The following is a 27,598-nucleotide window of genomic DNA, read 5'->3' on the forward strand; positions in this document are numbered from 1 at the left end:
ATAAAACATGATTCTTGAGAATCATCTCTTCATGGTGTATCAAACATCACCAGATCATAAACACCAGTGAGGTCATGTAAGGAGCCACTGACATTCTGTGAGTCCCAGTGGGACCAAGTCTCAAGAAGCTCCTTTGATGGTTGATGAAGGTCCTGGAACCTGATCCTACATGTTCTGATTTCAAGCATTCCTGCTACCACACCTTATCTGGCTCTAGTGCCCAGGGTCTGACAATCCCTCCTCCCCTGAGTGCACCCTCTGCAGGGTCAGCTCAGGAGCTTTCTCTGGTGTTCAGGCTAAGCAAGGGCTCTCCCATCCACCTGGAGCACAGGTACACGGTTGCCAACTCCCAATGAACCGGGAGAGGTAAGGACAGAAAGTTTGGCCAAAACATCGTTGGACACCATGTCAGTACATTGTAAATCTACTTACAATATGGCAGAAGACATGACTTTGAAAAGAAATATTTGAGACAATATATTCAAGAAGAAAATAAACTATGATTACTAAAGGGGAAAGGGTGGGGAGGGAAAAATTAGGGGTTGGGGATTACAGATACACATTATTATATATAAAATAGATAAACAACAAGGACCTACTGTATAGAACAGGAAACTATATTCACTTTCTTATAATAACATATAATCTGAAAATAAAATATGTATGTATGTATGTATATGTATAACTGAATCACACTGGTGTACACCTGAAACTAACATTGTAAATCAACTACATTTCAATAATTTTTTTTTAAAGAAGGTCCTTATTTACCACAGAATAAACTACTTGTTGCTGGAGTACACATCTTCCCTCCTACCCCATTTATTTCCATTCTGAACTCAGGCTATTTCTAGTTGCCAACACAGCCTGCTTTACTATGCTTTACTTTACTTTACTTCCAAATCACTAATGGACAGCTGAAATTGTTTCAAGTTTCAGGAGCAACTACTGAAAACCAGAAGAGCTTTGTGCTATTGTTGTAACAATGTAATGAAGTCAGAAATGAATCTAAGAAATTAAACAGAATAATTCCTGCTCAAAAATATTTGTTGAATAAATGAAAAGGAGAGTCACAAAGGAATAAATCTGTGCTTCTTTGTTTGTAGCCTAAGTCTAAATAAGTTTCTAAGGGTTGAGAAAACTTAGAGCACATCATTTTCATATTTTTTCCTGCTACCTTTCCTTTGAAAGCAAAAAGTTGGTTATTTTACTTAATCTCTATTCACTTCAATAATTCACATAGTAACATACATAAAGATTCTCAGGACACATGATAAAAACATATCAGTGACTACTATGAATGCTGTATGTGCAAATTTCATGCAATACTTTCTTGATCTCTGGGATCAAGTTAAATGTCTGCATTGAGATTTGTTCACCTGTTGCTGCAAAGCAACTTCTGTTTCTAAGGGCAAGTATTTACTTTGGTTAAATAGGCAAGAGTGAAAGTCACAATGGACTGACATCCAACATGAAATGACGCTAACATTTCCTCCGTTTCTGAAGGCTTGGATAGACATAAATTGCAGCTATATTTTTCTAAACACTCACGTGATTTCGTAGAAATCCTAATAGCCCGTCTAATACTCATCTGCTAAACCATTCAGCCACTAACGTAGAAGGCAGACAACAGTGGATGGCATATTTCTGGAGCAAAGAATGGTGAGAGACAGAGAGACAAATGGTTTCATATTTTTTTGCTTGTTTGTTTTCAGCTTCTGATGCTGCCAGTTAATAGAACTGCTCAATGAATATAACATAACAGGCTCTTGATGGTACCTATCACAATGAGAAAAAGGGTTTCTGTCTTAATTTCAGTATGGGGTTATTGACATCATCCCACCCACCTTAGTTTCAACAGCTCCTCCTCTATCTAAGGATTGACAACCAAATGTATTAATGAGCCCCAGAGTGAGGCTTTCTGGGAGTACATCCTAGCTTATGCACTAAGAGACCTGGGGCAGTCAGTGTACTCTCCCTTATTCCTGCCTCTGTATCTCCATCAGTAAACAGGGATGGCAGTAAAATCAATGTGAATATTAAGAGAGGTGATTTAGTCACTCATTCAGCAAATATTTATTGAGTGTCTGCTGCGTGCCAGGCACTATCGCAGGTGTTAGGAACACGGTGATGATCAAGACAGAGGCGTCCCTGTGCTCACTGAGCTTACGTTCTCATGAAAGAAAACAGATGGCAATTCGCTTATGAGAGTGACTGGCACTCAATAAATAGTACCTTCGACACATAGTTATTGAGCCCTCTTTGAGGCCATGTGAGTAAAACATAGCGGTCTCAGGCAAATATTCTCTTGAACATTTACTTTCCTATTTGTGCTTTTAAATTTTCCAATGCATTTACAACGAGCAGGGATTATTTAGGTAATAAATTAGCAAAAACAAAAGAGCAATGACATAATTTAACAAAGACCTAAAAAGTGTTTTTATGGTATCTAATAGAATTATGATTCAGGTAATAATTCAACAAACATTAATTGCCCACCCTGTTTTCAGCCCAGATGCATGTTTTCCAGCTTCAGTACAGTCGTCCATTCATACTCTGTAATTTCAGCATCTCTCATCCTTTGGTCTAGTCTCTATCCTGAACCTCCTCCTTTACGAGTGGACAGAACTGTTATTTTTGTTTTCAAACCCTCAGTTAATTAAAAATCACTCTAAATGTTTTTAATTCTTATACAGTCAGAAACTCCCAAGCAACTGACATTTGCCCTTTGCTAGTGAGCTTCAAATGTTGCCTGGTTTTCCAGGTAAACTGTCTTCTCTTTTTAGCACAAATGTTTTGTTGTTTTCTATTTTCCCTAATGCTGCACATGAAATGTTATAATTAATATTTTTCTTTTACCCTCCTATGTAATCAGAGCATCACCAAATTCCAATACCTGCTTTCTAATGACATATTTTGGCTCTACCTAGATTAGTACAACCTCGAAAGTCCCAGCAAGTCTTCTTCCTTTCCTAAATCCTCTCCCAGAAGCATGGTATTGTTGTATTACACTCCTTCTTCCAGAATTACTTGGCTAATTTTCTTCTACTTGTTTTACTGGGCTACATTTTTTCTTTCTTCTGGTGTCCATTTTTTAATTCCCCAATTATTCACTTTGCCCTACATATCCTTATACAAAATAAAAGTATCTGGTAATTTACTTCACATCTTAAAAAGAAGAGACACCATGGTAAAAGTCCAAGTATTCCACATATTACACAATGAAGATATTATTTCAAAGAAAGCCTGTGCAAACAGATGTTCCCAAAATTAGTTTTCAGAAATTGCACTTCCCTTTAGTGCTAAAGCAATATTTCCAAGACCACTTGTTACTTGACAGAAAAACTGAAAAATTTTAGCAGACTCCTTTCCTCAAGCGTTCCTAGCACACTACGCTGTCCCATAAACCCATCTTGCATGTCACTCTGACCCCAGCTAGCCTTCTGGTACCAGGCATATGACTCCAGACCACATCACGCCATCCTTACCTGGCTTCCTAAGCCTGCTGCTGATTGCTTTACCTCTCCACTTCCATACGAGAGCATGGCCCAGCTCTTCATTCTGAAAAGCTCAGTTAAGCCTTAACTTAACAAAGCTATGCTGAGGACATTAGGAAATGTAGAAAGTTCTAACACAGCTAAGCAACTCTTAAAACTGTGCACTTTATCAACAATGTCCAGAGTTAATACCAGCCCCTCCACGTGTCTAGACTAGAGGTTTCTCTTAATTTCAGCACATCTGCTGCCAGGTTGCTGAAACCAGCTTCCCTCCTCAACACAGGAAGGCCCTTCTGCCAACAATTTTCCACTCTTTGGAATCGAGACCCCAGAGAAAATAAACAGAATATTTCTTAAAGTAAAAGTTTACCTAAAAGATACACTTTGTATGAGAAGGGAACATCTACTTCTTAATGCAGAGTAACTCAGCGTCTTTTTTTTTTTTTTAAACCAATTAATTGCAAAGTAGGAGCTTGGTCTTGCACTTATATAGCTTACAGACTGCCTGGAATGGCTCCTCCAAAAACAAAAAGGGGAAAACATCTTCTCTGAAAGATAGAGACAGACCTCTACCCAGAGAAATAAAATGGTCTGGCAGCTTTAAAATAGCAGTCTCCCTTCCTTTCTCTTTCTGCTTTCCCCATGTGTAGCCATAAAGCTTTAAAAATATTGGGGGTTGGTCTCAGAGAAAGTTATATACAAGTATAACTTGACCCCTACTATTTTCTTTGCTCCTTATTACAAGGCAAGCATTGAATTTTGAACTTGATTGTGATTTCAAGCTGAAGAGTGTCACATTTAATTTTGGAAACCAAGCCAGAGAACATAGCCTCAGGACCAACCAGTCTGCAGTGTGGCTATGTTTATGCCCAGCTGAGGCAGAAAGATGGCTGGCAGCTGCAACAATCACATGTTTAGCATTTAGTGGTTGTGAGGAAGGATGAAAGCTATAACCTCACAACAGCCCACAATAAGATGCTATGGAAGAAACCAAGAGGACCAATGTGGTTGCTTCCAGACTGTAGCATGCCGGTTGTCTGATTGATAGAGACTGGGTTACTTCTGTAATTTTCCCAACGAAATGTATCTAAATACCCTCGTCAGTCAGGAATCCAGCAGGAAACAGATAACACAATCAAATTGGGTAAGTTGAAGAGAGTTTAACAAAAGGACTATATACACGGATGGGCAGCTCAAGGAAATCACAATTTATAGTGTGGTACCCTGGGCCAATAATAGTAGAGAGCTCTTACTGCCTCAGTCCTGAAGGGTCAGGGAGAGACAGCAGTAGTGAACCAGAGGCAAAGAGGAATATGTGAAGATGGGGGCGTGCTAGGAGTTAATGACTTTGCTGTAGGGCTACAAGCAGCCCATGGCAATTCCACAGGATTGGGTGGGACCCAAGGGGACACACACACTCAAGTTACTCTCCTCTCTTGCTCTGATATCCTACGTTGCTCCGCATGGCTGAATCCAAGAGGAACAGTCTACACAGTCAATCTCCCAGAGCATGAAGCAGGAAGAGAAGGGTAGAAAGTGTATCTGGAGGGGCAAACCTATGTCCCATTAAGTCAGAGAGCATTTCTAGTCTTCTACTGTTGCCTTGTTCATAAATACAGGCAGATAATGTACTGAAAATCTTAAATGCTTTAAAGACTGCATATCTTAAAGCAGTGGTCTCCAAGCCAGGATTGCTTACCCTGGGAGTACCCCCAGACTCTCTAGGGGGTACATGGGCACTCAAAAGGAAGCAATTTTTAGAACTTCAACTTTTATCTGGCCTTTTCCCCATCAAATTCATCTGCCTGAAAAGGTGTCTGGGGTGGAGGTCGTTGGTTTTACATTTGCATCCTCATTATACCAGTTCTTCTAAACTTTAGAATTCATTAGAAGCATCTGGAGTGCTTGTGAAAACCCAGATTGCTCTCCTCATTCCTGAAACTTCTATTCAATAGGGTAGGGTCCGAGGATTTGCATTCCTTACAAGTGCCTAGGTGATGCTAACACTACTGTTTCCGTGAACAAGTTTTGAAAACCAAAGGCTTTAGACAATTGCCCTTCTCTCACTTCATAAAAAACAACCACAGCATCAAACACCCCTTTCATCCATCCTGAGTCTTAGGATGCATTCACATGGGATGTAAAAACTGTGAACAAGCAAAAGGATGAATCAATATGAATGATTCTGGCTACAGAGTACAAATCAAATCCTTTTTTTAAGTCAGGGGTTTACCAAAAAATTTTAAGAAGAACTTCATTGAGGTAACGAAGGTAACTGAACTGAAAGGTAACTGAAAATAATTTTTGACAGACCACTATGTGATTTTTGGCATATAATTCAGCAAGAAGTGAAAAAAAAAAAAGAGTAGCATTGCATATAAAACTATCATTTCCATCTACTTATTTATGTGAATAAGTTTTCTCAAAGTTTAAATATATAAAAAACAAAATAGGAATGGAATGGATGCTAAGTCATAACACATTTTACTTTTTAGTAGTACTTACTCATGGAAATGTGAATTGGGAAAAACAACCCTAAGCATCTCATTGAAAAATATTTCTTCTAAAATTTTACAATTTGTATAATTAGCTTTTAAATTTTATAAGAGCATAATATTGTTTTGTTCAATTGTATATCTGTAAATTACAATGATAACTCAATCCAGGAGAAGACTTTTAATTTTATACCTCTATGTTTATGTTTACAGGAGAAAAATTAATTTTCAACTTGATAGTATAAATTTTGATGTATGTGTGTTGATAGTTTAATCAAAAGGAGACTTTCAAGCATATAAATGTATGATACTTGGATATAATTCCATGGGGGAAACTTAAATTTTTTAAAAGTTCAAAAATAAGAAAAACATAAAGTGTCTTATTATTAGAAGAGTATTTTTCTTTTTTTTGTATGGATGACAGTGGGAATCAAACCATTATGGTATTTAGAGTCCACTGAACATATTTAAAAGAGTGATGTTACATGTTTATTTTAGAATGGCAATATTTAAAATATGCTGAAAATAAAATCCTTTATAATTGTTTTACTTTACAATGAAAACAATTTTTGTTGACAACTTAAAATGTGATGAGTACATAGTTCACAATTTTATTTTAGCCTAAACACTATCAAAGATCATTTAAGACTTACTGCCTTGAGGCAATCAGCTTTTAATCTTCAGCAGGGATCATTTGATGGACTCAGAACTCTGAATTAAATTCCAATTAAAACCCAGGCTTTGCTTATTCTGTTAACATCTCAACAGAAACCATTCTTGTTCTTGTTTGGCATTTGCTCTCTCTTGTCCAGCTGGGATCCAAACATACAGAAATGAGTAATAACGGAAAAAGATTATACAATCTTGAATGACTCATTCAAAGACCTTTATAAACTTTCTCTTTAGATTTGTTTTAGAAAAGAATCATTTGGGTGAATTCTGGTTTGCTTAAGCAAATGGAAACTGCAGCACAATAAAAACAAAGGATGCACAAATATCAGCACAGAAACATTGCTGCGGCCTTTTTCTTCAAAACCACTTCACTACATTTGTAATATTGGGGAACATAAAAAGAAACAGATTAAAAATGTTGAAGTCACCACTGAATCTTTAGCCACTTGATAATAACAGCTTTTGCTTTTATCTAAAATACGTTTTCTCTTGTAGATTCTTCTCTTGGGAGACATGCACAGGCCGTGCACAAAAGCAACTTTCAACTATTTTGCAACTTACTATATTTTTTTCTACCCATTTTCAAACTCCGTAACTTTATTTTGCATGGTATATGACTTCCAGACTATTAGCTCAGGGGTAATCCAGCTCCCACTTCCTGTACTGTATTGAAAATTCACCTGAGAAGAGCAAAGTTCTACTTGCCATCACATTAAAATGATGTACTTCTCCCTATACTGTCTCTCGTACCTCTTTTCCATTTCAGCTACCCCGGAAGACCACCATTTCTTGTACAGCACCCTGTGGTAGGGGCACATTCTTCCACACAGGCCACTTAGCCTTTGGAAATGAATGGAAAACCACTTCTGGCTGATTTTGCGTAGTGCCGAGTCTCCTTAAACTTCCCACTCTATCCCGGTATTCTGGGTGACGGAACATCCCACAAACTCCATTACTTGCACTAGATCAATAAAAATTTATTTGATAGATTTATAAACATCTAATAAGGTTGTATATGCACAAGTAATGCAAATTCTTATATACTCCCTTGGGTCATTTCTGTTTAAAGTTCTTTATAAAGATACGACAAATTGCCCATTAAAAGGACAAGCTTAGCAAGGAGGAAAAAAAAAGTCTTTGGCATCTGTCCATGCCCAAATTCCCACAGAGGTTTGACATTCTAGGAAAGAAACTTTGAAACAAATTTCCACTCACCTTTGTCCTTTATGATATCTTCTATACAACTGCAGAACCTATAACAGAGTTGTTCTTCCAAAGTATCAATAAAGATACTGAATAGAATGTGCTGTAAAATAACGCTCATGGGATACATCCAGTATAAAAATATAACGTTGTAAAAGACCTGTCTGGCTCATTCACTGCCGAGTTTCCAGGGCCTAGTACAGTCCCTGATACACAGGAAGTACTTAGTAATAGTGAATGAATAAAAATAAAGGGAGGGATGGATATCTGGATGGACAGGACCTTGGTGTTTTTGACATCTTCTGATCAGTATTTAGATATGATCTTTTAATCAGTAAACTAACCACCTAAAAGTGTAACAATTAGGAACATAATATTTTATATTTTTCTTGAGAATATCATGCAGGCTCTGGAGATTACTTGTATCCACTATAAACAAACTATGTTATATGACTTGGGACCAATGACTTAAGTTCTCTGTGCTTGATCCCTCATCAGTCAGACAGTAACAGCCTATCTCTTAGGCTTTTTGGGAGGTGATCCACATAAAACACTGGGCCTGATTCATAGGAATCATTCTACAAATGTGAGATATCACTTTTCCTATTGCATGTTTCTTTAATATTTGAGATAAATGCTTAAGTATGTAGATGTGAACATTATCAGAATTACTATCTCAGTTTTTTGCAGGGACATATATAATCACCTCTCTGATAGCCACAAAATCATTTCATCCAAGCCAGCAGCTTGGACTCTGTAATAGAAGTAGAATGTAAAAATGTTGGTGCACATTAGAATTTAAAGTTGTAAATAACCAGACCAGTCACAGTATAGTAAAAGAAGGATTTTAGGTTTCTTTGGTGAAACAAAAGCAGGTATAAAAAGTTACAAAGATTTTTGATTTTCATTCACAAAAAAAAAAACAGTCATTCACATTTTACACTATACACGTTATAATATAAATACAGGAACGTATTATGTGCATTGTAATAAAAGAGGAAAAATTAAAACCTAAGAGGTTGACACAGAGTTGTTCTGTGCTCTACAACACCCAAAGGTGGATCACATTTCACGCAGCAACCAAGGGAACTTGCCTAAAGACATTGTGTGTGATTGTAGCTACCTCGTGCCTTCTAAGCCAAAAGAGGTATTGCGAAAAAGAATCCACGTTGGATTTGCTCTTTTTCTATTCGCATTTTATTTGTTGTCTTTTCAAGATCTTTCTAACTAAAATTAGAGGAAGACTCCTAAATGCTTTTTTCCATTACAGGTTTCTCTTTAGACATTAAATTAAGTGGATAATGATTCAAAGTCGTCTTCAGCAGTCACTTTATTCAAATTAAGGGGGAAAAAACAGTGGGAAGAGATAAGGAGACGTTTCAACACATACACTCCACCTAACAGGAAGAAATGCCCACACTATGTCTATATATATATGCTCCTTGCTTAGAATGGGCCAACACCATTTGCCAAAAGCTCTACACTTTTCCACTCTTTGAATAATAAACACTTGATGCATTCTATCCATCACATTATTTAATCAGGGACAAAGTACCTAGATTATATAGTTCCAAACTGTGTGAGGGAAGTATAAAGGCTAACACTGAAAAACACTTAGCATACTATGTCAATTTTCAGGTTTAGGGGAAAATAACATCCAATAAATTAAATCAGTATGGCTTACTTCATTTATTTATGTATGCTTCACAGCTGCAGCATTCATACATGAACATTCAAAACTTTATAAAAGATTAAAATGGTTATATATACAAAATTTCTTTCTTTGAACGTGTGGTGTTGTTTTAACAATCCCCCTCCCTCCAGAGCCCTAAGTCTAGATCCACTTGAAACGTGTTGATCTGTAATCTTGCAAGTTAGTGTTATGAAAGCCATTAAAAAGTAGACCTGGTTGCGTTAATAATTAGCACTTTGACCCCTAAAAAATGCTCCTGGTCATAGAAAAGTCCTCCATTCAGGCCTTTCTTGTAAGTGAAGAAAAAGGAATGCAGCAAAAAAAAGAGTTGCATGTTGCAGTCTCCAGTTCCGTTGGGATCCTGTTAGGCAGGATTCAGCATCACAAGCAGGCCAACCACACCCGTGGTGGAGACGGTGCAGCGCCCTAAAAAACTCTGTTTGTTAGTTGTCCAGGGAAAGCCGTCCTCAGTCTTGCTGACAAAGGGCAAGGGAAACCATTTCCAGCCTAAACGAACTACAAAAAGCAGCCGAACCAATGATTAAAGACCTCTAAGGCTCCATAATCATCATTAAATATGCCCAAACTCAGTGTGACTTTTTATTTTATATACAGGATTAAAATCAACATTAAATCATCTTATTTACATTGCCATTGGTGCTGAAATTGAGCTTTTTAAATAGTACAGTAGGCTGGTATACATTATAAAATGGTCTGCACTGGAGGCAAATAGAAAACTAAAGAAATTAGATAGGCTGGAAGTGGTTACTTTCTGCCCTCGTTTTCTTTCATTTCGTTTGCTTTCTTTTTGAATGCTAGAACTTTCATTTAAAATATTTTGGGAGCACAGCAACCCAAAAGGACTGGACGGTTGGTCCCAAAATCCAAACCAACTGATAATACTTCTCAAGGTGATAGGAAAGGCACAAGAAGTTAGGACTTTGGCTGAAATGATGAAAACACATGTTCGCCATTTTAGGGATCAGCGCCTTGACTCTTGCCACCTCCGGCTCCAACGGTGATCATGTTTTGATGTATTTATTGAATTGTCCTTTGCTGATGAGGAATTTTTAAAGTATTTCTTAGAATAAGTCCTTTGGTATGTAGATGCTACATGGAAGGAAAGAAAGAAAGAAAGAAAACACAACAATATTACTTGCTCCATACCCTAAACTACCAATACCGTAGCCGTAAATTGAAGGTGTCTAGTGGTTGTTATAGCACGGTTGTCCACTCTTTCTAAAGGACCACTTACGGTTCAGGCAGGTAATTTTAGGCATAGCCCATTTTCCATTTCCTAGGCAACGGATAGTTGGAAGGTGGCGCTGAATGAAACCATCTTTGCAGTGATATCTAATCAGGGAGTTGATTTCATAACGAGGTTTCATCCTTCCAAAGGTCTTGGCATTTTCTACAACAGGGGGCTGGCCGCAAGCAACTAAAGAAAAGCAAATTGGGTTATTTCCAAATAATCTCGATATTTCTATTAGTATGAGACTGTCTTTTTGTTTTCCCCCTCTTTCCCTCTCTGTGATACCCAAACAAGCACCTTCACCAAAGACAATCAGTTAGATTAAGAAATTGAAAATTTTCAAGACAAAACTAAATACTGAGGCTCTGGGCCTAGACTGAATCTCATATTTCTGTCATCTTGAATTGTGTTTTTTTAAAGCAACCATAGAGCTAACTGGTTACACATCCATCTGTCCATTTGGAAAGGCCACTTTTCTGAGAAAGTTCCAAATTTAAAAGTACCTATCTCATGCCATCATGTGGCCTGGTGGTACTGCCTTTATCACCACCCCAAAGTTTTTATGTATTACTCACCTTCACTTTGAATAATAATGGATATGTAACAATTAACTATTACTGTCACCTCACTGAAGAATTTACAATCTTTAGTAACATCATAGCTTAAAAATATGGACAAAATGTAGATAAAATATGGACTCTTCAGTATAAATAAAAATTTCCAAATCCAACTATGTTTTTTTGCTCTTTCCTGTCTTCTGTGTGGAGATAGGGAGCAAGTCAGGACATAGTATTCATGTTTCAATTTTGCAATTACCTTATAAATATTTCAGCTCTTGGGAAGGGTAAATGAAGACAAATCTTGAACTATTTGATCATCATTTTTAACTTACAATAAAAAATTCTAAATATCTACCAACTTAGCAATGGTAGAAATAATAAAAAGGAAATAGTAAAAGAAACCTTGCAATTTTAGAATTCAAGAAGCTGGGAAAATTGATTCAACTGAATTTGTATTAATATAGTTTCATTTAAAATTATTGTACTTGTTTTAAATGATCTACTTTAAAATTGACTTTTATTAAGTGATTGTGTTTTGCTACATACCTCTAAGAAAAATATACCTTAATTTAAATATAATTTCCCTAAATTACATTTCCTAGCCATATCTGATTTTAAGAATTCTATCATAAGGCCCACGAGAGCATGACATATTCTCTCATGAAAAAATGCAAATCTTCAATGGGATAATGATTACCAGAAACCTCAGTACCAAGGTGTTTGGATGTCAACATCTTAATATTAAAAGTTTACAAATATTAAATTTATTTACATATTCAAAGGCTGTTTACAACCATATTTTTCTGCAGTGACAATGTAGGTTTAACTTAAATCTTTAGCTCCTTTAATTTACTTCTGCCTGACAAAACAGATTGGAAATGACCTCATAACAAACAAAATTGTCTTTAATGAGACATAATCCAAGCATATCTTTTTATTCACATAAGAAATTGTCACTCAGATAGACATAATCTAAAAATAGATTATAAAGGCAGACTATCCATAATTAAGAAATTAGAAATATTTGTGCATGTATTTGATCTTTATAAATTCCTAGAAGATAAACTGAGATTTCTATAGTAATATGTCATTTTCAATTAATAATCTACATACTATAAAGTTTAATGATAGCTCCAATCTGGATATCTGTATTTCTTTGATTGTGATATGGCCTATACTAGGGTCCAGATACTAGCAAGCATCAGATAGAATGAGACCAAGTGGTAAAGAAGGTTAAAAATTATCAATTAGATAACTTATTATACTTGATTCTGACAAATTAAGAGTTGTCTTTAAATTTGAGAGGAAAGCAATGTATAGATTTCTTCCAAAACTATTTATAAAGGAAGATTAATTATAAAGTTACACTAATTCAAGGAGTGTAGTAGTGGCAAGGACAGGCAAACAGACCAGAAATAGACCCACATATATATGCCTGATTTTGGACAAAAGCAGTGTGGCAGAGCAAGTAGGGAAAGGGTCATTTTTTCACTTGGACAACTGGGTATTCATATAGTTCCCTATTTCAGAGAATACATGGGAGATCAATTCTGGATTGTTTAAATATATAAATGTAAAGAACAAAACTATCAAAACCTTAGAAAACAACATAGGATATCTTTCTGACTTTAGGGTAGGTAAAGATTTTTTAAGACACAAAAAGGTCAAAACCATAAAGAAAAGTTCAACAAAATGAAGAATTCTGTTCATCAAAAAATGCCATAATAAAGACAAGCTACAAACTGGGAAAAGATATGTGCAACATGTAATTGTTAAGGGATTAGTAAACAGGACATTTAAAAAAAACTGCTACAAATCAATATATAAAGAAGCAATCAATTTTAAAAATGAGCAATAAACATGAACAGAAATTTTACAAAAGAAGAGCTATAAATGACCTGTAAGTATATGAAAAGAAATCCAGGGAGAAGTATCCAAGAAAATGTAAATTAAATCACAAGAGATAACATTTTATACCCACCAGATTGGCAAAAATTTCAAAGTCCGATAATACCAAATGTTGGAGAAGATGTGGAGTAACAGGACCTCTCACACATTGCTGGTGGGAGTGCAAATTGGTACAACCACTTTGGAAAATAATTTGGCATTTTCTAGTAAATTTGATGGTACATATATCCTATGACTCAGCACTTCACTCCTGGAAAAACACCCTATGGAAACTTGCAAAGATCTACCAGGAACAAGTTCAAGAATATTCGTAGAAACATCATGTATAAAAGCAAAAACACTGAATATAACCCAAATGTCTACTGGCAGGAGAAATGATAAATAATATGTCATGTAGTCATACACTATAATACTATACAGCAGCCAAAATGAAAAAAATACAGCCACATGCATCAACATGAATAAATCTCACAAACATAATGCTGAACAAAAAAGCAAGGCACAACATACGAACAATATGATTCTATTTAAATAAAGTTCAAAATTATGCAAAATTGAATGATTTGTTTATAGGTACAAGCATCTGTGATAATACTGAAGAGAAAAGTAAGGGAATTAAGTCATTTTCTACTGCTGGAATTGGGAAGTAAATGGATGGGACTGGAAAGAACTCACAGGATGCTCCAAAGATGTGTGGGTAGTAAGCACTGAGGTGTTCTTTTTTTCTTTATTAAAAAAATGCCTTTTGTATATATTATAATTCTTCTTTGCAAGTATTTAATTAAAACTACTTACGTCTCTATGTTTAAAGACGTCTAAACTATCTAAAAGGAGAAATGACTCTCTTTTATAAAAGTCTAGAGACATTTATCAAATTCATAAAATTCTCCAGAGTACTGATTAATAAAGAATAAAGTCTACATAAATAAAAATCAGACAGCAGGGAGATAAAATACATGAATTGTTCTGTTTAGGTCTTCTTTTCCATTAATAAGGTAGAGCTAATGTTGTGTAAATCTCTTTCCCCATTGCGAAATGTATACCATGACGTTGCTTGTGAGAACCCTCTGTAGTTATAGGACAGTGGTTCTCAACCTGGAGCAGGTTTCCTCCTCTCCCTCCTTCCCCAGGGATAGCTGGCAATGGCTAGAGACACAGATGTTGTCAAAAGACAAAGGAAAAGGATGAGGAGTGGAGGAGAATGCTGCTGGCATTTAATGCTAAACATTCTGCAACGCACAGGACAGCCTCCCACAACTAAGAACTGTCTGACCCAATGTCAATAGTGCTGCTCTTGAGCGACACTGGTATAGGGAAAAATAACATAGGGAGCATAAGAATGTTTGGATCACAAAATGAAAAGCATGACTCCAGGGAACATTTAGAGATCTAAGAAGGCAAACACGACATTTGGATAAAGACAAACAATTCATTAAAGCCTTCTTACACTAGAAAAAGGGGAAATAGCAAATACTTGATTTGCTATTTTCACAAGTCCCATCGCATAAGTGCTGAAGTAACACACATAGTCAGGAGAGATGCTCACATAGAGAGGATATTCAGAATAAATTCTACTTTCGAGAAGAGAAGAGCAGAGTGAAGTAGCCACAAATAACAGCTAGGTTTCATCTGAACTTTGTGTACCTTAGTGTTCTCTTTCTTTTGATAGAACTGAATTTTTCAATGGTGTTTGTCTCTCCTAAAACACCTACAAAGTGTGTATTTTTTAATATATTCAAAAGTAAGTCAAATGGATTTTGTATTTTGCATTTTCACTTTGTACTCTTATTTGAAGTGGGTAAAGTCTGGGTCTAGAGACTAAATATTCACATTCTAACACCATTATCAATTGCAAAGAGGTTTAAAAAATTTTATGGAATTCCTATTTTTTTAAGGAATAAGTTGATAAACACGCCTTAGAATTCAAACATATTGGTCAATGATTAACACTTTCAAAAATCAGCTTTCTTAGTTTTCTATGTTCAATGTCAACTAAGCAATTCTCCTCACTGTAGAACTTAACATTACAAATATTTTTATTTTTTGGTATCTTGAAAATCTCATCACTCTATTCAATAGTAGCTACAGGGATGCCATTTTTTGTTCTATGGTCTATAAGCATAGATTGAGCTCCGAAGGAAACGATTGAAAAAGTTGAATGCTTATGAAGACCAGCAGTGTAACTTAAAAGGAGGGAAGGTTGGAATGAGAGCTTCAATGAACTGGAGACCTCAGTCCCCACCAAGGGAGGGCAGTGGTTTTCAGCTGCAGTGCTTCAAACCGCTGATAAATGTGAACATGGGCCAAATGGCACCAAGTGTTCTTTTTTTTTTTAAGTTAAAAATCCACATTATTTTATGGCAGATCCCAATTTTTTAATGTTGACAATTTTTTTTCAAATGTTCTCTTCATCAAAATAAATAGGTCTATAGATCCTTGGGCTTGCAGTTGTTTTTCTTGAAAATACTACCAGGTAGTTTTTCTACATAAAGTCTACATTGTTATCTTAAGCACTTGAAATCCAAGCTGAAATCTCTACTGAAAACAAACTTTTCAATTATATTGAAAGAGCATAATATTCTAGAGCAGTAAGAGATGCCATACATGACATTCAGCTTATGCCTTAAAGAATGATGTTTATTCTTCCTGAATTTACTTGTTAATTGAAATGCAGACTAAATATACCTTATTAATGGGATAATCATTACCTGTTCCTTTCTTGCAGGTATAGGTGAGGTGGTAATTGCAGGGAACATCATTCCACTGGCCATTCTCATGCCAAATAATGACAACACAATCTTCTCCAGCAGAAAAGAAGCTGTCTGGCTGGTTGGGCCTCCAGTTCTCATATTGCTGTAAAAGTGGAGGGAGAAGATAACTAACTACTGACAGTTAAAGAGTAGCAAATTGTAAGAGCGACTGCAGCATCGTATCACAAATTACAGCGGACTCAGCCATTTCTGTTGAACCATCTAGCTGAAATAATTTTGGTGGTAAGGAAAAAGATTTTTCACACTCTGAGTGGAAAACACATGTATCTCAAAGTCTCTCTTCAACAAATATTTTTTTTTGCCTTTGGCAATGAGACGTATCTGAGGAATTTTGTGCTACTTATCCTAGTTTTCTAAATATATAATCAACACTCAATTTAAGAAATTTAACCACATCATCAGTATTAATTATAATAGCATTAATGGAAGTGGAACTAGAGGAAAAAAAAATCATAATCTCATCACTCTAATCTATTATGTTTTCTTCCGGACCTAAAGTGCACATATAATTGTATGTACTTGTAAGCACAGTGCAATAAAATGTTTATTCCTTCTTTAATATTTTATTACTATAAAGTACCTTTCTTTGTCTTATTTAATGTAATTGTTTTCATCAAAATTCATTTATTGGGTTAAAACAATTGACATATTTGCTTGATTTAGTTTTTCTATTTGCCCAATATGCCTATACCCATCATTTTATAAAAATTCAATCTTCTGTGTAATTCTGTTTTAGCTATGATTCCTCTGTGCACCATCCGGTTGTGTTTTGCTTTGTGATCTAATCTGGAAGTTGTTTTCTCTTAGGAACATTGATCACATGTATGCATATTGACATACAAGCTAATGCCTTAAAAACATCTTACTATAAATATATGTTTGCTTTCCTTTATGTAATGTATGTTCAGATAGTTAAAAGGAATTTTATTGATCTGATGTTTTTCTACTGGTTTCCTTAACATCTATATCTTTAATGGTACCTCTTGATTCCCCAGATTGAGCAATAATATATAATCTGAAAAGTCTTTCGTCTTCCATCACAGTCATTTATTTAGCACCTGCAATGGATGAAGCCCTCTTCCAGGTACTGTGTCTGCATTATCTCTTATAATAATTCAGCAAGACTTGGAGTAATGTGGACCTTAGAACTGTTAAACACTCAAGACTCATATGTATACATTCAACTTTTTCTTACCTTAAAATTTGTCTCTATATCAACCAATAATTATATTAAAAAACACGGTCCCTATGCCTATTCAAAAATAACAAACTTCGGTGAGATGAAAATAACACTGGACTATAAACAAGAGAGCAGTTTCCTAGCCTCCAGCCTCCTCTTTACTAGAATGGGATAAGGGTCAGTTTTGTTCAGTGTCTTTCTGGCTCTACTTGAGTATCACTTTCCTGATATGTTTGGCCTACTGTCATGTATTGCATCACATCTAATACTGGCCAGACTGGTGGAGATAAACTTCCTTCATATGGAAGAAATACAGATTCAGATTTAGGTGACAATGGCTAAGGTGACTATTTCTTCTGCCCCTACAGATCTATTAGTCTTTTCTTGAATTAAAGTTAAAATAAATCTGTGGTTACAACAATGAGTTAAGAGATTTTATTTGAAAAAGATAAAGTCAGAGAAGAAAGAACGGTACATAAGAGTTAAGGCAACTGTTTCGCATTCAGAGGAAGCCAAAAAATGGTCCTGCTAGTTATTCCCACCAGCATCATGGCTATTTTTATGTCTTTTTAAAAAGGTATGATAAATATACTAGAGAATCTCTCCAATTTTTCTTTCTTCTCAGAAAAAAATGTGGTTTTTAAAACTTTAAAATATGATTAAAAAGCTAGATCTTTGATAAAATAACTTTTAAGAAGAAGACCTAAAGTTTGAAAACCTCAGGATTAAGAGACCTTCTATTTTTCCTTCAGTCTCTTTGCTTAGCTCTGCTTTGAAATACACCTCAATTACGTCAACATTAAGATAGGAGATTAGGTTCCTGCCGGTAAAAAAAGAGGCCTTGAGAAGTAATAAAATTGCAAAGAACCAAGGGAAGTTTAATAAAGATTCCCCCTGCAAACACAGAATGCTGGGTGTTTTCATTTCTCTGGTGGGAATCCAGAAATTATATGGATTTAAATCCAACTCTAGTGGCCTGAATGGTACCACTGAGTCAACCCCCTAGATGGCCCTGGGAAGGATGCTCAGAGGATCACTGTCACCAAAGCATTCTTTGATTGGCAGGTTTCCCTGCAACCAGGAAGTGACATTTGTTCTGAACTGGGTTTCTAATTCTTTATTTTCCTTTTCCTTGCTTATTTCCCTTTCCTTATCATCTCACCTTCCACCCACCAAGCCTTTGTTTCTTCTTTCTTTCTTTTTTTTTTTTTGCTACTCTCCCTTAGCAGATAATAGAAGAGGAACTGGAGCAACAAAGCAGATATAAAAGTCACGTTCAGCCTGCTGCTGCTGTATAACCAAGCTGTCTTTAACAGATGAATTAAAGCAGGATAAAAATTAAAATTAAATTAAAATAATAAACAAAAGAATAGGAATCCCTTAAAACTAACAAAGATCTACATTTGGTAGTTTTTATGATGAAGGATTCCAGAGAGCCTCAGATACTTAATCTGGATTTTGGAGCGCAACACTTTATAGCCTACTTTCTAACTAACCTCTTATGGGAAGCCAGGTGGAAAATTAACTAGAATCCCAACACCATGTGCAAACAGTGCAGTGCTCTCCCTTCCCTGTCTCTACCACACTGCCCATCATCCTTCCTTGCTTCATTTTTCTCTATGGCACTTATTACCTTCTAATAGCCTATACACTTTACTTATTTATTGTATTTTTTCCTCCTTAGTAGAGTGTAAGTTCATTGAGGACAGGAATTTGGGTTTCTTTTGTTTACTCCCATATCCTCAGTGCCAGGAGCTATGTCTTGCCCATCCTGGTGTTGTTTAATAATTAATTTGATACTTAGAAATAATGAACCACAGAGTTCCCTGCATTCTTCCCTTTCCACACCCATTCTGATCGAGGATGTTGCTTGCTGTTGGCAAACAGTAAACAAGACAGACGATCACAGGCAAAGTCAGTAGAAGTAAATAATTGTTCTGGAAAACAGTTGGCAATACATATCATACACAAAGAACTATATTCAATAGCTTGTAATAACCTATCATGAAAAAGAATATATACACACACGCATGTGAATCACTCCAGAAACTAATACAACACTGTAAATCAATTATACTTCCACTGAAAAAAAAAAAAAAAAGAATCTCTCCCTTGGACCTCATAATTCCACTTCTAAAATGCATCCTAAAAAATAATCAGAAATGTGAACATTTTCTGTAAACTATTATTTATACTAGTAGTAACTGGGAAAAAATCTATCCAGCAAACATATTCAATAAATTATGATATAGCTAGACAAATGGAACATTATATAATCATTAAATATCTTATATGTAAAGACTATAAAAGGAGATGGGAAGTACTTAAAAATGTTAAGTTAAAATAAAAAGCAAAATACTATACATACTCAGATGCAGCTCTGTGTGTATGTGTGTATGCAAAAGGCCAAAAGGAAATGCAGTAAAATATTATAAAATTTATATCTGAGTGATATGAGACTGAAGTAGTATTTCATTCTATATATTCTTACATATTTTCCAGCTTCCCTAGAGTGAGCATGAGTTATTTTTCTAGTCAGTAAAAATGAACATTATAAAATGATCTATGAGGCGATCAGAAAGAAGTTACCAATTTCTTAGCTAACCCTTTTTTAATGCTACGTCAACAAACATCACTATAAGCCATCAAAGTCCCTCGACCGCCGTGTTTTTTGCAGCTGACATTTCCTCCTATTCTGAACAATAACCATCTCATTTTCACACTGAAATGAGATTCTGATTCCCTGCCACCAAAGTAATTCTCAGGCCTTAAGCTGCCCAGACTCAGACCTCTGCTAAAAGATTTAATTGTTTTGGGTGGGAACTGCATTTGGCTCCCAACAGTGATTTAAAACCCGTGTTCTGTGTTGTTGCTTGGCAGAACTGTGGCTTAATGGTGCAGGACCACATTTTAGGTCTGTGGTTTTTATAAGAATGTCTGATACCCACAGGCATGTCGCACTATTACCTCATATCTGATTGCTCCATTGTGCAGATTTATTTTGGCTAGGATGCTTTGATTTTGTTCCATGTTACTGCCAAACTGACTTAGCAAAGGAAACTCCAGTTTTCTGAACAACTTTCTTTGTTTCCTCCTGAATTCTTTACAGCCTTATTTAACATCACTTGTGGGGAGAAAGAGTATCAAAAATAAATCATTGATTTTAGGTTTAATCATGTAGTTTTTTTCACTAAAGCTAAATGTTAGGACAAGGTCTCTCCTCAGTAAATCAGTTCTGAGTTATGAGAATATGGTAGAGCCTCTCTCACATAGATGTGTCTCATACATACAGAAATGGAACGAGCAGAGAAAAATTCCCTATTCCCATCTGCATTTTCTTTCCTCCTCATTGGGATTATAAGCAAACATCCTGGGTGATCTAGCTCAGATCGATCCTCTTCTGGGGCTGGATAGGCAAACTAAGACTTATTCCAAAAAGCCAGCCTGGCTTGAGGAGAATTCATTTTAACACTGTTAACAAAAATAAATGCTGATCAGGCCTCAGCCTGTTTGTCTGTGTCTCCAAGACTCATGTTCCCTATTCCAAACCTTGAACTTGGGCTGTTTTCCTTAGTGACCAGAATTAGATCAATACTGTGCCCAAAAAGAGAGCTCTGAATTACTTTGCATTTTTGTTTTCTTCTAATGGCAGAGAAAATTATGACATAAAAGTCAAATAGTTGATGTAGGGGCAAGCCAACTCAGATGCAAACTTTTCTATATGCTCTATAACAAATGTGCATTTTATTAAGAGGTAACTATTTTATACCTAGTGTGAACTGCTTAATGCTGTACGTTATATGAAAAAGTTACTTTGTTTTTGGAGTTCCAGTTAAATAATTACCTCTCTGCCTCTGTATGTGTATGTGCCAAAAAAGAACCATTTCCATTAAATTGGATTTATTACCTTTTGAGTTATTGTTTTCCCTTTCTTCCCCCCCAATCACATTTAAACAAGTTAGCTGCCAAGGTATAAAATGATTCTAAAAAACCCTGGCCAAAATCCAACAGCTAAGTGCCGTTCTCTTGCATGAAAATTGCCTCCACAAACCAGAGAGTCCACTTTGAACCAATCCTAACACTGAGAGGACAAACTCAGAGTAGACTGGAGTTATTCAACAAAACCGATCAAACTTTGCAAATGCTTAGATTATTTTGTTTCAAATAATCTGTCTTTAATCGTCAGACATTTAATTCTATCTTATATTAATATAAATGTGGAGAAATATCCTGCAGGTCTTGTGGAGCACACGGGACTTCTCCGCCTGCCAACACTCTCCACTCTCAGCGAGTGACCTCAATTCCACAGATCTAAGAGGGACTAGACTAAGTTTTCTTAGGCAGATTGGCTGAAGAGTTATTCTCTCCTTCCCAGCTCTTTGCAAGTCTCCAACTTAATTCAGTCAACACACTGGGAGGGAAAAAGTGTATGTGTGTGTGTGTCTGGGGGTGAGGTGGGTCTCTGCTTTTGTAAGTTATCAGCAACTTACTAAAATCAGACATGGCTTACATCCTTTCAAGGAGAATCTCTGATTATATAGTGTCCAGGAGTTCCAACTGTCATTCAGAGATATCAGACGATCTTTTATCTTTAAAATACACACCACCATGATCAATGGCCCTGAAATCTCAGCAGATAACTAGCATCACAATCATGAACAAAATAAACTGAGGGTAAAACTGTAATGAAAGTAATTGACCTTTTCCTCATGCAGAGATGGATCACTGTCTTTTTCCTAAGGTTAAAAATGCATTATTTCATAGACCCACAGACACAGAAAACAAACTTATAATTACTAAAAAAGAAAAGAGGGAAGGGATAAATAAGGAGTTAGGTATACACTTTCATATATAAAATAGGTAAGTAGCAGGAACCTGCTATATAGCACAGGGAACTATATTCAATATCTTGTCATAACCTATAATGGAAAAGAATCTGAAAAAGTGTAGAGATCTGTATATATATATATATATATATATATATATATATATATAACTGAATCACCATGCTGTACACCTCAAATGAACAAACACTGTAAACCAACTATACTTCAATTAAAAAGAGCGATATTCCAGAAATATGCAAGATTTAGAAATGAACCAGGTGCTGTGCTTTGCTTTACAAAAGAAGTTTGTTTGGTTCAGCTTTGAGCACTACTTTCAGTTCAAGAAAGGAAACAAGACCATCCAGTATTAGTCCATTATTGCTGCGACAGTCATGTCCCAGCCGGTCCTTTACGTGATACATACATAAGCAAACTGATTTATGAGGGAATACACAAGGAGCTGGATGGTGAAAAGGAAAGGCTGGGAGAAGGAAGGTTCTTAGACAGGAGAATGATTTATTCTTATCCCTGCACGCATCATTCCAAAATAGTATCTGTTTTTCCACATCAAGATTTTTTCTTGTCTTTAAAAGATAATGTCAATTCAAAAATCAAAACTCTGAAGATAACACGGTCAAGCTTCAACCTCTAGTAGAGAAAGAATTCCCAGAACATGAAAGAGTCTTGTTTTTAAATCCCTTTTATCAGCATCTTAAAACTGAGACGTTTTCAAAGAAACTGGCCTTATCAAAGCTTAGGTGATAGCTTCTCCACGATATTTGACCCATTTCAAGTTCTTTTCATTGGGATTCCACCATTTCTTAACTTGGTCAAACATCTACAAAGATTGATCAATGGGCACTAACTAGTTCTCCTAAAGAGTTAGACACTCTGTTTAGAGTCTCTTGGTTTCTTTCCCTCTCTACTGAAAATAGAATTTTCACACACTAAATAAAATTACAGTTCATCTTTGTGTGACACCAATGTGAGATTTACTACCATCTCACACACACACACACACACACACACCTACAAACACAGTATTTCTTGGCACCAGGGAAGGATATACATAAGACCTTTACGAACGCCTCTATTCACGCAGACCTGTGTAGCAGAAAGGTTCCCACCTGGGATAAAACAGAGAAGATCCAAAATGGTTACGTGGTTGGCAGAACAAACAGCAACAGACCCGGTAAGATGGGAAAACTGCTCTGTCCACTGGACAGACTTGATAGCTAATCCAATAATTTTTACATGGTAGCCAGCCATTGGGTACAGTTCAAATTTGTGCCTGAGCAAAAAGTTCAAATTACTTCATATGGTGGCTCTTTAGGGTCTGCCATGAATATCTGAAACTACAAATCTTGAATCTGCATCTGCCAAGGGCCTGGTCTATCCTCTACCTTGTACCCATCCACATATTTACTTACAGATTTTCAGCTTAGATTGAGTCACCCTGTATTCCTTAAAATTCCCTAAAACTTAGATGATCTTAAATGGCCAATTAAAGGCTCTATGTTTTAGAACTATTATGGAATTTGCCAAGTATGTTTAAACAATTAATCACACACATTCCATTGATAAACTCTGTTCCTGACATTTGTCCAGCAAAGCCATTCTATGACATAATATATTATTGTAATTGTTGGGAGAATTGTTGGGCTTTGAGCTGTAATTTGGGGTTTTTTCCATGAACTGTCTAGTCATTGCTCTCTGCCTACTCTCCCTCCCCTCAAACACTGCTAATTTAATTCACTGAAAAAAATTTTCATAAGAAAACAAAAAATGTCCTCTGGGTTCACATGCCAAAGGAACTAGCCAAGAAAAACTTTCCACTGCTATTGCTGTGTACAAAGTGAAGATACGGGAAAGATTGGTCCTAATATTTGCCTCAGTTGCTAGGATTTTACTAATCATGTGATTCCGCGTGTTAGCCTCATGCTGTATTGAGAAAATCATCTCATTTCATATTTAATTTTCAGGTTAAGAATGTAATGCAATTCATACTAGAATTTAAAAACACAGAGCTATAGGGACTTAATTCACAGAGAATATTATACCTGCAGAGAGACCCAAGTGGAGCTCTGGGGATGTGAAGTTCTGAAACGCAAAATACTATATGGCCACTAGGTGGTGATGGCCATCCATTGTTACATTTTGAGTTACCCAAATCACTGTTAACAAAACAGAATTTAAGACTACCCCCTAAAATCATGATTATTTACTCCATATGGAAAAAAATAAAAATAAAAATAAAGGATCGTCTGGGATATATCCTCTTAGTTTTGTAAGGAAAAGTAAGAGGAGAACACTTTGCTACAAGACGGACCTCAGCTAAACAGTATTTACCAATCTCATTACATCTTATTCTGCTACAGGCCAATGCAGCTATAATCTGAATTTTCTACTTGACTAAAACATTCAGATACAATACTTTATTTTTCTCCATCTTGCCTTTTAAAACTATCAGGTCGGGGCAGGGTAGAGCTCAGTGGTAGAGTCCGTGCTTACCATGCACGAGGTCCTGGGTTCAATCCTCAGAACCTCCATTACAATAAATAAATACATCTAATTATTTATACCCCACCCAAAATAAAATTTTAAAAAAAGATAAAAATTTCAACAAGTCCTCAAAAAAAGTGATACATTTAAAAAAATAAATAAAATGATCAGATGATTTACAACAATGGTGAAATTGCATTGGAAGCAAAGCCAAATCTGTAATATTCACCTAAAATCCTTAGAATGGGACAGATCATAAATAAACACCTATGCACACAAATTAATGCCTGCATGTGATTTAGTTTGTTTTTATGCAGATTAGCTAAAAAACATGCCACCTGTAGTAAAAGCTCACTCTTCTGTGTTCAAACTCCTCTGATCACCTGGGACTCACAGCTCCACTGCCATCCTCCCACAGCCACAAATAGCACCCACGTGCAGTTGATGCCAAGTGTAAGCAGATAACCACCAAAAGATAAACGTAAACTCCAAATAGCGAACACGGTCCCAGGAGGACTGCTTAGCCTTTTGAAACATACGCTGATAAGAAACCACCTTTGCACTAAATAAAGAACTCAGAATAGCCACTCTGGGTTACCCCTCGCCTTTTAGAACACAGGTCAAACGGTTATCTGCCAGGAGCCTAGGAGAACTACTTATTACAGAAGTCAAAACATTTGGTAACTTTAAAATGCCTTTTTCCCCCTAAATGGCTGTGGTCACAATAGGCATTTGTTTCAGTCTGTGGAGGGTTATATTTAATTTTGTTTTATTTAACTTGCTGGGGCAAATGACCTCCCTGCGAGGTAGAGATATAGCCTCCTCTGATCCTCGTACTTGCTTAAGGTTGCTCTGGTCTGAGTCCTTGTTTATTTATGTTTTGAAGGAGGTTATGGTTTTGCTGTTGTCTTTTAGCTGAGCAACCAAAAGGAAAAGAGCAGCTTTGTTTTCAAGGAGAAAGAGACATTTGTTTTGGTGTCACTGCCCTAGGCTGGCAGCCTGGAGTTGGATCCTACAAACGTGAAAACGCCGAAAGGAAGAAAAACTAACTTGAGGTCTCCTGATAGTTGTTAAAGTGGCAATATGCCCATTATTTTCCTAGCTGGCAAATCTCCGTGCGGGAGAGACAATCTGTCGGCTCTGGAGCACAGCACAAATCTTGTGTAATAGCGTGAGCTCACTGCCCTACAAAGTAGTAATTATCAACAGTGGTTTCCAAAGGCTGTGAGTTCCTCCCACCATGAGACCACTTGGAGACGGGCCCCAGGCATGGCCCCACCAAGCCACTTGCATTTAATCCCCACCATGAACAGTGCTAGTGGGTTCCTTCACCCCAAGTCTCTTTGTACAGGTCTTTGGTCAGGAAGCGTTAACAATCCAAATGCAATGTGAAACTGCCAAACCCATTCAATAGTTTTTTGGCCTTTTCCATGGTTATGCATTGCCTTCAACTAATTAGCAATTACATTTAAATAACCATGTGCAATTTTAAAGTTTCATAGCGCACTGTTGGAAAAACATCTGTGAGAAGGAGCTACTGCATTGATACATTCTTCTTTCTTTAAGGAGAATCTTGTCCATTGTGATTACTCTATGACTCAGTATATTTCACATGTAGAACCAGAAGAACCAGGTCTTGGTTTCCAATCAAATGGAACTGCAACACAAGTAAAAATTTTCACTGAGAGCTCAGTGGTCTTTCAGAAAAGAAACTGAGAATTTTGCTCGTGAATAGTGTGTTAAAGGATATAGGGAAACAGCATATGTTTTCCTTGGCTTTTAGGTGAATCTAATGAAGACTGTGAGGTTTAACATAATTAAATTAATGTTGATATGCAGTGTGACTGCTCCACAGAGAAGTGGCTTTTGACTTGGAGCTGAAACCACACCACAGCCAAGGTACATCTATCAGCAAACACTTTACAAAAAGTCTTTTAAGATTTTCAGGGAAAAAAGGTAAAACTTGAGTTTTTGGTTTGGTGTTTTGTTTTGCATCGTTGATTTCTGCCAAATCATTCACAATCCCTTCAAACCTACAAACCTACAAACCAGCTTAGAAAACACAGGGGATTAGTTAATGCTCCTGACTCTCTTTTCAACGTCCAAGACATCTGGGAGAGGGAGGAGGATACGAAGCTTTGTGTTTATAAAAGGGTGATAATGATACATTCCTGCAGAAGAAAGGATAACAGTTTATAGTCTTCGATTTTTTACTCCTTTTCTTTGACCCTTTTAAGTGTCTCTTCCTGGGTTAAGGGCTATTTCTTTACTGTTTCCACCTTTTTAAAAGCTGTGTTTTCTCACAATACTTTGCTTGACACACTGATGTGTTGATTAGGAAGGAAGCAAAGGGGGCTCTGGATTTAAAGTCAAATCCACAACCAATTTGGCTATTTTCCTGCATCAACTCGGCATCCAAACCAGGAGAACAAGCGGGTGTCCGAAATTCTAGGAAGCTAGTTTGCCAATGCTCGACCACGCTTATCAAAACGAGAAAAAACTGAAAAATTCAGGTATCTTCCAGAAATGCTTTGTTCAAGCAGGATATTTTTTATGCACAAAAGGCTATCAGTTAGCCTTTTGTAATCTATATGATTACTATCAAGGGGCAAGATGAGTTGTTCGACTTGGAAAATAGGACATTTATGGGTCTGTGAATTAGTAACTTGTTTGAGAACTTCCTAACTAGGTCTAAACAAGGGCAGAGGAAAGGATGTCTGTCTGTCTTCTCTAAAGAGGACACTAGAGAGTAAGAAGGAGGCCGTGACTACTTCCCAGGAAGCTGACAAGTCAGCAGGCTGGCACAGGGTGACACCGAAGGCTGACAAAATAGAGGTGACAGAAAGAAAATGCGAGAGAGACATAGAAACTGCTTTTTTAAATGTATAAGGATAAAGTCAAGGTTTTTTTCTTTTTTCTGAAAAAATCAAACTTTCCTAAAGCTCTTCAACATTTTTCAAAGGGAACTGGATTGTCAGTTCTATTCAATCCTCAGCCTCTGGACAGCACAACCTAAGGTGACATTTTCCTCTGAAGTAA

The 27,598-nt window shown here is 36.4% G+C and overlaps 1 protein-coding gene across 3 annotated transcripts in view; it reads right to left on the minus strand.

Annotated features, from left to right (window-relative positions):
* Positions 1–9,184: 9,184 nt before the first annotated feature.
* The window catches only part of VCAN (versican), a 106,588-nt gene continuing 88,174 nt past the window's right edge, over positions 9,185–27,598 (minus strand). For all 3 annotated transcript variants that reach the window (XM_072958432.1, XM_006197630.3, XM_006197631.4), the window contains 3 exons: positions 15,989–16,133; positions 10,816–10,998; positions 9,185–10,670 (listed from right to left, as the gene is read on the minus strand). In XM_072958432.1, coding sequence (XP_072814533.1) covers positions 10,543–10,670; positions 10,816–10,998; positions 15,989–16,133 — 456 coding nt within the window. In that variant the 3' untranslated portion in view covers positions 9,185–10,542. The remainder of the gene's footprint in view (positions 10,671–10,815; positions 10,999–15,988; positions 16,134–27,598) is intronic.

The sequence above is a fragment of the Vicugna pacos genome, chromosome 3 (assembly GCF_048564905.1).
Source record: "Vicugna pacos chromosome 3, VicPac4, whole genome shotgun sequence".
NCBI lineage: Eukaryota > Metazoa > Chordata > Mammalia > Artiodactyla > Camelidae > Vicugna > Vicugna pacos.